The following is a 12,336-nucleotide window of genomic DNA, read 5'->3' as shown; positions in this document are numbered from 1 at the left end:
TATGCAGTGAGTCCAGTTGCTGACCAATTTTAGGAAAAACCCCACTAAGAATTTAAAGACACATAGAGCAGGGCCACAGTAACGACAAATTCCCATTAGAAAGGAGAGAGTCTCCCATAGTGTTGGCCTATGTAGTGAATGCAAGGGCTGCCAAAAATTTGGAGGCACTTCAATGACCCTTGGAATAGACGTGGAGGAGGGCCTCATTAAAAAATGTTCCCATTAGAAAGGAGCGAGCCTCCTATACTTGCAATGCCCATGCACTAAGTGTATGGGCTGACAAACATTTACCTCTGGGGGGTATTCATGAACATGCTGTATAAAAAATTTTTTACGAGCATCATAAACACCCTTTAAAAAAATTATCTGGGTGTTGCATCACGGACCACGGTCACCCTGGTGATATGGTGGTGGAGAAGGAGGAGGACAAGAGCAAATAGCCAAAATCAGGAAGCATATACCCATGTGTGGGTGTGAAAAGGTGCATGGGAATACACCTCCCAAGAAAAGACACTGGATTTGAGTTTATGTTAACCTGCTATCATTCGGTGGTGTTGAGAAGTCTGGCCCTATCCTGCCCTTGTTCAGTTTTATAACAATCAGCCTGTCAGCATTTTCAGTTGACAGGCGGAAGCTCTTATCAGTTATAATTCCACCAGCGGCACTAAAAACCCGCTCTGATAAAACGCTGGCGGCAGGCAGGTCAGGACCTCCAAGGCATAGAGAGCCAGTTCATTTAACGTATCCAGCTTGGATACCCAATAATTATAAGGCACAGCTGAATCACGGAGGACGTTGGTACGGTCTGCAAGGTACTCCCTCAGCATCTTCCCAAACTTTGCACTCCTTGTGAGAGTACCCCACGCCTCAGAGCCTGTGCGATGGGAGGGTCTGAGAAAACTCTCTCAGAACTTTGACAGTGTTCCCCTGCCTCTGCTGGATTGAAGTTGTGTCTCTCTCGCCTGTACTCCTTGGTTGTCCAACGAAGTGTGCCCTCTGCCGCCAGCGTTTTCAGATGGGAATTTTTTTAATAGTTCCACAACAAGGGCCTTTTGGTACTGCCCCATTTTTGTAGACCTGTCCGCCTCAGGAATAAGAGATAGAAAGTTCTCCTTGTAGCGTGGGTCTAGAAGTGTCACCAACCAATAATGACTATCACCCAAAATTTTGAGAACGCGAGGGTCATGGGAAAGGCAGCGTAACATAAACTCAGCCATGCGTGCCAGACTACAAACAGGCAAAACTTTCGTGTCCTCACCAAGAGGATGACTGACCATGCTCTCCTCCTCCTCCTCTCTGTCCTCTGGCCATCCACGCTGAACAGACGGTATGACAGCTGTGCAGGTAGTACCGTCTATAGTGCATGAAATTAGCTCCTGTCCTTCCTCCTCCTCCTGTTCCTCATTGTCACCCAATCCACGTTGGGATGAGATGAGGCTTGGCTGTGTGTAATCACCCTGTATGGTTCATTGCTCCATCTCATCGTGCTCCGCCTGCAATGCATCCTCTTTGTTTGTGAGCAAAGAGCGTTTCAGAAGACAGAGAAGCGGGATGGTGACGCTAATTATGGCGTCATCGCCGCTCACCATCTTGGTGGAGTCCTCAAAGTTTTGGAGGATGGTACATATGTCTGACATCCATGTCCACTCCTGAGGTCTTATGTGTGGAGTCTGAACTGAATACCGACGGCCTTGTTTGATGCTGGTACTCAACAACTGCCCTCTTCTGCTCACAAATCCTTCCCAACATCTGCAATGTAGGGTTCCAACGCGTGGGGACAAAACACACCAGTCTGTGAGCCGGAAGCGTCAAAGGCTGCTGAAACACTGCTAGGACGGCGGAAGCTGATTTTCTAAAATGGGCACACAGGCAGCTTACTTTATAAAGCAGCTCCGGGTAGGCTTTGAGAAACCACTGAACCACGAGGTTAAGCACATGGGCCAGGCATGGTACGTGTGTGAGCTCGCCTCGCCTCAGAGCCGCCACCAGGTTCCGGCCATTGTCACACACGACCATGCCTGGCTGTAGGTTCAGCGGTGTGAGCCACAGATCTGCCTGCTCTTTCCTAGCTGTCCACAACTCTTCAGCATTGTGCGGTTTTTCACCTAAGCATATTAGCTTCAGCACAGCCTGTTGCCGCTTGGCCGAGGCCGTGCTGCAGTGCTTCCGCCTTGTAACTGATGAGGTCATTTCGGAGATGGAGGCTGAAGAGGAGAAGGAGGCTGAGGAGGATAAGGTGCATGAACTGTAGACCGTGGTGGCAACCCTGATTGACCTAGGGCCCGCAATCCTTGGTGTCGGGAGGACGTGTTCCGTCCCAAGGGCCGACTGGGTCCCGGCTTCCACTATGTTAACCCAGTGTGCCGTCAGCGAGATGTACCGTCCCTGCCCACAAGCACTTGTCCACGTGTCCGTGGTTAGGTGGACTTTACCGGTAACTGCATTGTTGAGAGCACGGCTAATGTTTTGGGACACGTGCTTGTGTAATGCGGGGACGGCACATCGGGAGAAATAGTGGTGGCTGGGGACCGAATACCGAGGTACGGCCGCCGCCATCAGGTTGCAGAATGCTTCCGTCTCCACGAGCCTAAAAGGCAACATTTTGAGCACAAGCAGTTGTGAAATGTGAGAATTTAGTAGTGTGGCCTGTGGGGCGTTGGCTGCATATTTGCACTTGCGTTCCAAGGACTGGGGTATGGACAACTGAACGCTGCGCTGGGACAAGGACATGGACGTGCTTCCTGATGCTGCTACTTGAGAGTGTGCAACGACAGGTGCAGGGCAGGAGGCATCTTCGCATGCACCATGGACAGGGAATTGGCTTGCATGCACAACAACGGAAGAAGCAATGGTGCCACCCGCAGACACTGTTCCTGGACCCTGGGGTTCGGCCCACAAAGTCGGGTGCTTTGCTGCCATGTGCCTGATGATGCTGGTGGTGGTCAGGCTGGTCGTTTTGCCACCCCTGCTGATACTGGCCTGGCAGGTGTTGCAAATGGCCTTTTTGGGGTTATCGGCAGAGTCTTTAATAAACAACCAGACTCGGGAAGACCTAATAGTTGTACTGGCAACTTCCTTCGTGTTGGTGTTACGGGGAATGGTTGCCTGCCTTCTGTCTGCGGCCACCACACTGCTTATTCCTGCCTGTTGGGGTGCTCTACCTCCCTCCCCCTGTGTGCTGCTGTCCTCGCTCTGCATGTCCTCCTGCCAGGTTGGGTCAGTTACTATATCATCCACCACCTCGTCTTCCACTTCCGCACCCTGGTCCTCCTCCTGACTTTCTGGCAATTGTGTCTCCTCATCGTCCACCTCTTGTGACACTTTCCCACCATCGCCATTGTGTGACCGTGGCTGCTCAAATATTTGGGCATTTCTACATGCGATCTCCTTTTGCCCTGCTTCAAGTGGACCGGGCGAGAGGCCCGAATCTATAAATGGAAAATTTAACAGCTCTTCAGAGTGTCCAAGTGTGGGATCAGTTGTCTCTGGGTACTCAGCATGGTGGGAGGAAGGAGGATCAGGGTGAGGAATATGCGGTCCAGACTCACGACTACTGAGACTTGACTGTGTGGAAGACAGGGTGGTGGTGGTGGCTAAGTGACTGGAAGCATTATCCGCTTTCCAACCAACAACCTTTTGACATTGCTCTGGATTCAATAGTGGTGTGCTGCGGTCCCCTAGAAATTGGGACAGGAAGGTCAGACGAGAAGATGTGGGTGTTTGTTGTGGCACAATTTCGGCTTGCCCACGGCCTTGTCCTCGGCCTCTGCATGCACCATTACCATCACGTCCAGTTCCCAGTCCCTTGCCACGTGCCTTGCCCATTTTAAATGGAGGACAGTATCTTCCACACTCACTACAAATGACTGAGTTTGGATCGAACTTATATGTGATCAGTGTGACAGAGAAAACACAGTTTTAAATACCTGGCCTGTAGGTAAGTAGTTTGAACAGCAAACTGCGGTGAATTGCTTCAATGACACACTAAAGGAAATTTTTAATGGAGGCCAGAAATGGCAGTATTTTCAGACCACGTACGGTACAGACCAAAAGTTTGGACACACCTTCTCATTTAAAGATATTTTTGTATTTTCATGACTATGAAAATTGTACATTCACACTGAAGGCATCAAAACTATGAATTAACACATGTGGAATTATATACTTAACTAAAAAGTGTGAAACAACTGAAAATATGTCTTATATTCTAGGTTCTTCAAAGTAGCCACCTTTTGCTTTGATGACTGCTTTGCACACTCTTGGCATTCTCTTCATGAGCTTCAAGAGGTAGTCACCAGAAATGGTCTTCCAACAATCTTGAAGGAGTTCCCAGAGATGCTTAGCACTTGTTGGCCCTTTTGCCTTCACTCTGCGGTCCAGCTCACGCCAAACCATCTCGATTGGGTTCAGGTCTGGTGACTGTGGAGGCCAGGTCATCTGGCGTAGCACCCCATCACTCTCCTTCTTGGTCAAATAGCCCTTACACAGCCTGGAGGTGTGTTTGGGTTCATTGTCCTGTTGAAAAATAAATGATGATCCAACTAAACGCAAACCGGATGTAATAGCATGCCGCTGCAAGATGCTGTGGTAGCCATGCTGGTTCAGTATGCCTTCAATTTTGAATAAATCCCCAACAGTGTCACCAGCAAAGCACCCCCACACCATCACACCTCCTCCTCCATGCTTCACGGTGGGAACCAGGCATGTAGAGTACATCCGTTCACCTTTTCTGCATCACACAAAGACACGGTGGTTGGAACCAAAGATCTCAAATTTGGACTCATCAGACCAAAGCACAGATTTCCACTGGTCTAATGTCCATTCCTTGTGTTCTTTAGCCCAAGCAAGTCTCTTATGCTTGTTGCCTGTCCTTAGCAGTGGTTTCCTAGCAGCTATTTTACCATGAAGACCTACTGCACAAAGTCTCCTCTTAACAGTTGTTGAAGAGATGTGTCTGCTGCTAGAACTCTGTGTGGCATTGACCTGGTCTCTAATCTGAGCTGCTGTTAACCTGCGATTTCTGAGGCTGGTGACTCGGATAAACTTATCCTCAGAAGCAGAGGTGACTCTTGGTCTTTCTTTTCTGGGGCGATCCTCATGTGAGCCAGTTTCTTTGTAGTGCTTGATGGTTTTTGCAGCTGCACTAAGGGACACTTTCAAAGTTTTCCCAATTTTTCACACTGACTGACCTTCATTTCCTAAAGTAATGATGGCCACTCGTTTTTCTTTACTTAGCTGCTTTTTTCTTGCCATAATACAAATTCTAACAGTCTATTCAGTAGGACTATCAGCTGTGTGTCCACCAGACTTCTGCACAACACAACTGATGGTCCCAACCCCATTTATAAGGCAAGAAATCCCACTTATTAAACCTGACAGGGCACACCTGTGAAGTGAAAACCATTTCCGGTGACTACCTCTTGAAGCTCATCAATCAAATGCCAAGAGTGTGCAAAGCAGTCATCAAAGCAAAAGGTGGCTACTTTGAAGAACCTAGAATATAAGACATATTTTCAGTTGTTTCACACTTTTTTGTTATGTATATAATTCCACATGTGTTAATTCATAGTTTTGATGCCTTCAGTGTGAATGTACAATTTTCATAGTTATGAAAATACAGAAAAATCTTTAAATGAGAAGGTGTGTCCAAACTTTTGGTCTGTACTGTATATGTGATCCGTTTGACGGAGAAAACACATTTTTAAATAGCTGGATATCTAGCACTCTAATATGGAAAGGACCTGGCTGTATTCTGCAGTGCCAACGAAAAAAACGGTGTTCTCTGGATTGCTTTTTAAGCAAATAATGAGGATTAAGATCCATAGAAAAGTATTCCTGGCCCCTGAGACCTGGGCCTTTGTATAGAAATATCTAACAGCAGCAGAAGGCAGAATTGGAATGGAGCCTCTTGTGCTATATGCCCTTCAGTCTGCTATATGCACTGCCTATCTATACACCCTGCTTGCCTGATATCTCTGCAGATCGATTAGTCCTCAGAAGCACCGTTTGTTAAGATGGATATGTGTAATGTACGGTTTTTCTCCCTACACTACCTAATACATAAGCAAATCTGTCCCTGACTCAGCAGCATCTCTCCCAAAACAAGAAAATGGCGCAGAAAAACGGTGTTCTCTGGATTGCTTTTTAAGCAAATAATGAGGATTAAGAGCCAAAGAAAAGTATTCCTGGCCCCTGAGACCTGGGACTATTTCTAGAAATATCTAACCGCAGCAGAATTGGAATGGAGCCTCTTGTGCTATATGCACTGCAGTCTGATATATACACTCCCTGCCTATACACCCTGCCTGCCTGATATCTGTGCAGATGGATTAGTCCTCAGAAGGACTGTTTGTTAAGATTTACAGTGGTGGCCAAAAGTATTGGCACCTCTGCAATTCTGTCAGATAATACTCAGTTTCTTCCTGAAAATGATTGCAATCACAAATTCTTTGGTCTTATTATCTTCATTTAATTTGCTTGCAAGGAAAAAACACAAAAGAGAATGAAGCAAAAATCAAATCATTGATCATTTCACACAAAACTCCAAAAATGGGCCAGACAAAAGTATTGGCACCCTCAGCCTAATACTTGGTTGCACAACCTTTGGCCAACATAACTGCGAACAACCGCTTCCGGTAACCATCAATGAGTTTCTTTCAATGCTCTGCTGGAATTGTAGACCAATCTTCTTTGGCAAACTGCTCCAGGTCCCTGATATTTGCCTTCTCCAAACTGCCATTTTGAGATCTCTCCACAGGTGTTCTATGGGATTCAGGTCTGGACTCATTGCTGGCCACCTTAGAAGTCTCCAGTGCTTTCTCTCAAACCATTTTATAGTGCTTTTGGAAGTGTGTTTTGGGTCATTGTCCTGCTGAAAGACCCATGACCTCTAAGGGAGACCTAGCTTTCTCACACTGGGCCCTACATTATGCTGCAAAATTTGTTGGTAGTCTTCAGACTTCATAATGCCATGCACACGGTCAAGCAGTCCAGTGCCAGAGGCAGCAAAGCAACCCCAAAACATCAGGGAACCTCCGCCATGTTTGACTGTAGGGACCGTGTTCTTTTCTTTAAATGCCTCTTTTTTTTTCCTGTACACTCTATGTTGATGCTTTTTCCCAAAAAGCTCTACTTTTGTCTCATCTGACCAGAGAACATTCTTCCAAAACGTTTTAGGCTTTCTCAGGTAAGTTTTGGCAAACTCCAGTCTGGCTTTTTTATGTCTCGGGGTAAGAAGTGGGGTCTTCCTGGGTATCCTACCATACAGTCCCTTTTCATTCAGACGCCGACGGATGGTACGGGTTGACACTGTTGTACCCTCGGACTGCAGGGCAGCTTGAACTTGTTTGGATGTTAGTCGAGGTTCTTTATCCACCATCCGCACAATCTTGCGTTGAAATCTCTCGTCAATTTTTCTTTTCCGTCCACATCTAAAGAGGTTAGCCACAGTGCCATGGGCTTTAAACTTCTTGATGACACTGCGCACGGAAGACACAGGAACATTCAGGTCTTTGGAGATGGACTTGCAGCCTTCAGATTGCTCATGCTTCCTCACAATTTGGTTTCTCAAATCCTCAGACAGTTCTTTGGTCTTCTTTCTTTTCTCCATGCTCAATGTGGTACACACAAGGACACAGGACAGAGGTTGAGTCAACTTTAATCCATGTTAACTGGCTGCAAGTGTGATTTAGTTATTGCCAACACCTGTTAGGTGCCACAGGTAAGTTACAGGTGCTGTTAATTACACGAATTAGAGAAGCATCACATGATTTTTCAAACAGTGCCAATACTTTTGTCCACCCCCTTTTTTAGGTTTGGTGTGGAATTATATCCAATTTGGCTTTAGGACAATTCTTTTTGTGTTTTTTCATTGAAGACAAATTAAATGAAGATAATAATACCAAAGAATTTGTGATTGCAATCATTTTCAGGAAGAAACTGAGTATTATCTGACAGAATTGCAGGGGTGCCAATACTTTTGGCCACCACTGTATATGTGTAATGTACGGTTTTTATCCCTACACTACCTAATACACGATCAAATCTCTCCCTGACACAGCAGCAGCTCTCCCTACACTGTCTGATCCGGAGTGACTGTGACGAGCATGGTGGCGCCAGGTCTGATATAGACCTGATGACGCTGTGCGGCCAGCCAATCACTGCAATGCCCACAACCAACATGGCTACGGCATTACAGTGCATGGCAGGCAATCCCTGCATGTTCATTGGCTCTCTAAAGAGCACCAAACATGCAGGGAGGGGACCCGAGTTCCCTCCCGAGCAACCCGGAAATACTCGGCGAGCGCCGAGCTTGTCGAGCACCGTGATGCTCGGGCGAGTACCGAGCAATGGCGAGCATGCTCGCTCATCACTAATGATGACTGTTTAATTTACATCTTTGAAAATATGCATAGATACTGCAGTGACGACTCAGGGTCAATGAGGAAAATTTGGCCCCTTGTGCAGGGGTGAACTATTCTTAATTATGCCAGATGTACTATTCCTTTGTTCAGTTAACTCAAGGGACATGAGTCATTGTTTCATGTGAGACTGTCCGGTGCCCCTTTTGTATGCTATTTTGTGCAATACCTGCTAATTACGGATACAGGTCCCCGCGGTGTACTAGTCGGCACCACTTGGAGGACAATTATGCAGTCTAATTTAACTAGCGAACAATGAAGGAACAGCCATGATTATCTCCCCCCAATCCTGTGGAACACAATGCCCTGAAGTGGGAGCTGAGGGTTATAAAAGGGCCCTGGTCCTGTCACCAGTGTGATTCTTCAGGACTTCAGCCCAGGAGCCATGGTTCCAGCTGGTGGATTACAGAACTGCTCCACTGTCCAACATTGAGCCCACAAATTTGTTTGGATAACCCAGGTTGGGACAATCCGATCACCTGGCCACATACCTCACTGTGCTCGGTCAGCTTCCTGAGCATGCCGCTACCTTCACTTTGTGGGTGCCCGCCAAAAGTGGGGTGTTGCTGGCTGAAGTAGATGGCCCTGGATGCCCCGAAGTCATGGAGGTTCTAATCCCCGACAAGCCAGTGGAAGGGTGAAACCCACTTGCGTCATCTTGTGTCCTTGCTGGGAATGTAATATATGCTGTTAATTATTTGTGACCCAATAAAGTATTATTAGAGTGTGATATCCTCACCATGTGTTGTCTGAGTAGTGTTATGCCCACGAGGAAGGAGTACAGGTGTTCAGTGGAATGAGCCCCTGCACGTCTTTCTAAAGACAGACAGGCAGCGGACGAGAGCACTCACTGACCCTCATGTCTCCACAACTGCAATGAACACTTTTTTTAGTCAAGATTTTTTGCCGTTCACATTTATTATTTATTATACTTTGCATATATAGCGCCATTAATTTCACAGCACTTTACAGACATCATCATCACTGTCCTCATTGGCGCTCATAATCTAGATTCCCTATCAGTATGTCTTTGGAGTGTGGGAGGAAACCGGAGACCCTGGAGGAAACCCACACAAACACAGGGAGAACATACAAACTCCTTGCAGATGTTGTCCTTGGGGGGGATTTGAACCCAGGACTCCAGCAAGGCTGCAGTGCTAATCACTGAACCACCACACAGTGCTAACCACTGAGTCACCATTGATGGCTTATAAAATGAGTACCTCAAAAATTTCTGATCATAGTATGTTGTCAACCTCTACTAATGTGTAGAACGAAGGGGCCACGGTGCCTTTATCTTTATACAGCGGCACTCCAGATCTGATGCTTTGCCGACAATTTTATCATAGACCCATTCTGACTAATAGGACTGCATTTTGCTGAGCTGACAGAGCTGCAATGGTGGTGGCGCTGGCTCAGAAGAAAAGCCAAAAGGAAGCCATCTGCTCTAAGCATGTGAGAGTCCTGATATTTGACCACATCCAGTTCGACATTGACGGCAAAACGAATCATTTTACCCATGGTTTTTAGTGCGAAACCCTTTTAGAGCATGTCCACAGAACGTCCGATAACATTTTACATACTTTTACTGTATGTTGAAAGTTAAACAACTTTTGTCAAAGTGTTTGGTCACTAACAATATACTGTTCTAGTTATAGTCCAGAGCTGCATTCATAATTCTGCATGTTACTATATAAAATATCCTTAATGTATGACTTATTTACATGTACTCCTATTAATATAAAAGCATAAATGAGAATATAAGATTGCAATAAAAGATGCTACACTGTTACTAATACTATTAATATCAATATATGTCCGTGTTGACTTATTTTATCTTTGTAGACACACATATGATCAGTGTTACAGTCAAGCTCTGGAAATCTACCTAACACTTCGGCACAAGGAGGTCTTTGATCTGATTCACAAGCATAACCTCTTCAGCTCTATCAAGAACAAAATTGTCTTGCTCATGGATTTTGACACAGATGTAAGTACCCTCAATGCCGAATGTTTATAAATGATTGGAACACTCCTAATTCTCATCATTGAATCTCACTGCCAACAAACACATTTTCCATAGTCCATTCAACAAAGGATAGAATTAACAGTTTTACATTTTCAGGAAATGAAGCCTATACATTTGATAACAAAAATGTATTCTGCTTCCTGATAATCTGTGTGCATTGTCCTGAAATGAGGGTCCTTATTGTTGAGTTCCAGGGATACAAATCTGTCCTGGCAGAGTAACCAGCTGAGCACCTGTGTGCCCATTACATGGCCAGGGCAAACTTGTATCCCCTGGAAGTAATCTATCAGTGACTGAAAGCAGAAAATCATGAGGAATTGATACAGAAAGTATTATTTTTTTATTACTATAAAGCACAATCCCATCTAAACATGAAGTCAGTGATCACTTATTAGCCTTATTATAGTCCATTAACTTCACTTCTGCTAAGGAGTGTGGTGACGTTCTGATTCTCCATAAATGAGATTCCGGTATATGGATTGACTTCAGGCATGAACTCTGATAGGCCCAGACTGGGACTATCCTGGCATAATTAAGCACACAGGTTCATTACATGCTGTCCAGAGACAGACTGGGGTACATCGGTCTCGTCCCTTTAGATCACTTTGCACCTTCTTTTCTAGTAAAATCATTATTACTTACTCCCGTCTCCATTTCTCTAGTGCTGTCTCCCCAAAGTCTTTGTTAATTCAACTCAAGTGATAAGAGTATTAAAATCTAAAAACGGACACCCCTTTAAGTATGACTTGAACTATTTTACTGCTCCCAAATTGGACATGTGATTATAGTTCCTAATGCTACATGACAATGAAAACAGCAGCACTCCTCAGGAACCCAAGCGTTCTTCTTTGCTATACTCCCGTAGCTACCTAGGCACTATTTTATGCACTTACTGAATACATACAGTACAGACCAAAAGTTTGGACACACCTTCTCATTTAAAGATTTTTCTGTATTTTCATAACTATGAAAATTGTACATTCACACTGAAGGCATCAAAACTATGAATTAACACATGTGGAATTATATACTTAACAAAAAAGTGTGAAACAACTGAAAATATGTCTTATATTCTAGGTTCTTCAAAGTAGCCACCTTTTGCTTTGATGACTGCTTTTCACACTCTTGGCATTCTCTTGATGAGCTTCAAGAGGTAGTCACCGGAAATGGTCTTCCAACAATCTTGAAGGAGTTCCCAGAGATGCTTAGCACTTGTTGGCCCTTTTGCCTTCACTCTGCGGTCCGGCTCACCCCAAACCATCTCGATTGGGTTCAGGTCTGGTGACTGTGGAGGCCAGGTCATCTGGCGTAGCACCCCATCATTCTCCTTCTTGGTCAAATAGCCCTTACACAGCCTGGAGGTGTGTTTGGGGTCATTGTCCTGTTGAAAAATAAATGATGGTCCAACTAAATGCAAACTGGATGCAATAGCATGCCACTGCAAGATGCTGTGGTAGCCATGCTGGTTCAGTATGCCTTCAATTTTGAATAAATCCCCAACAGTGTCACCAGCAAAGCACCCCCACATCATCACACCTCCTCCTCCATGCTTCACGGCGTGAACTAGGCATGTAGAGTCCATCCGTTCACCTTTTCTGCGTCGCACAAAGACACGGTGGTTGGAACCAAAGATCTCAAATTTGGACTCATCAAACCAAAGCACAGATTTCCACTGGTCTAATGTCCATTCCTTGTGTTCTTTAGCCCAAACAAGTCTCTTCTGCTTGTTGCCTGTCCTTAGCAGTGGTTTCCAAGCAGCATGAAGTCCTGCTGCACAAAGTCTCCTCTTAACAGTTGTTGAAGAGATGTGTCTGCTGCTAGAACTCTGTGTGGCATTGACCTGGTCTCTAATCTGAGCTGCTGTTAACCTGCGATTTCTGAGGCTGG

The 12,336-nt window shown here is 45.5% G+C and overlaps 1 protein-coding gene across 1 annotated transcript in view; it reads left to right on the top strand.

Annotated features, from left to right (window-relative positions):
* Nucleotides 1–12,336, top strand: part of VPS41 (VPS41 subunit of HOPS complex) — a 308,457-nt gene that overhangs the window by 236,400 nt on the left and 59,721 nt on the right. The window contains exon 19 of the mRNA XM_073678260.1: nucleotides 10,266–10,410. Within this exon, the coding sequence (XP_073534361.1) occupies nucleotides 10,266–10,410 (145 nt within the window). The remainder of the gene's footprint in view (nucleotides 1–10,265; nucleotides 10,411–12,336) is intronic.

The sequence above is a fragment of the Phyllobates terribilis genome, unplaced genomic scaffold, assembly GCF_046119375.1.
Source record: "Phyllobates terribilis strain yellow unplaced genomic scaffold, ASM4611937v1 Scaffold_4__5_contigs__length_816908805, whole genome shotgun sequence".
In the NCBI taxonomy this organism is placed as follows: Eukaryota; Metazoa; Chordata; class Amphibia; order Anura; family Dendrobatidae; genus Phyllobates; species Phyllobates terribilis.
Note: the sequence above shows the minus strand (reverse complement) of the source record. Positions and strands in the feature narration are given on the sequence as shown.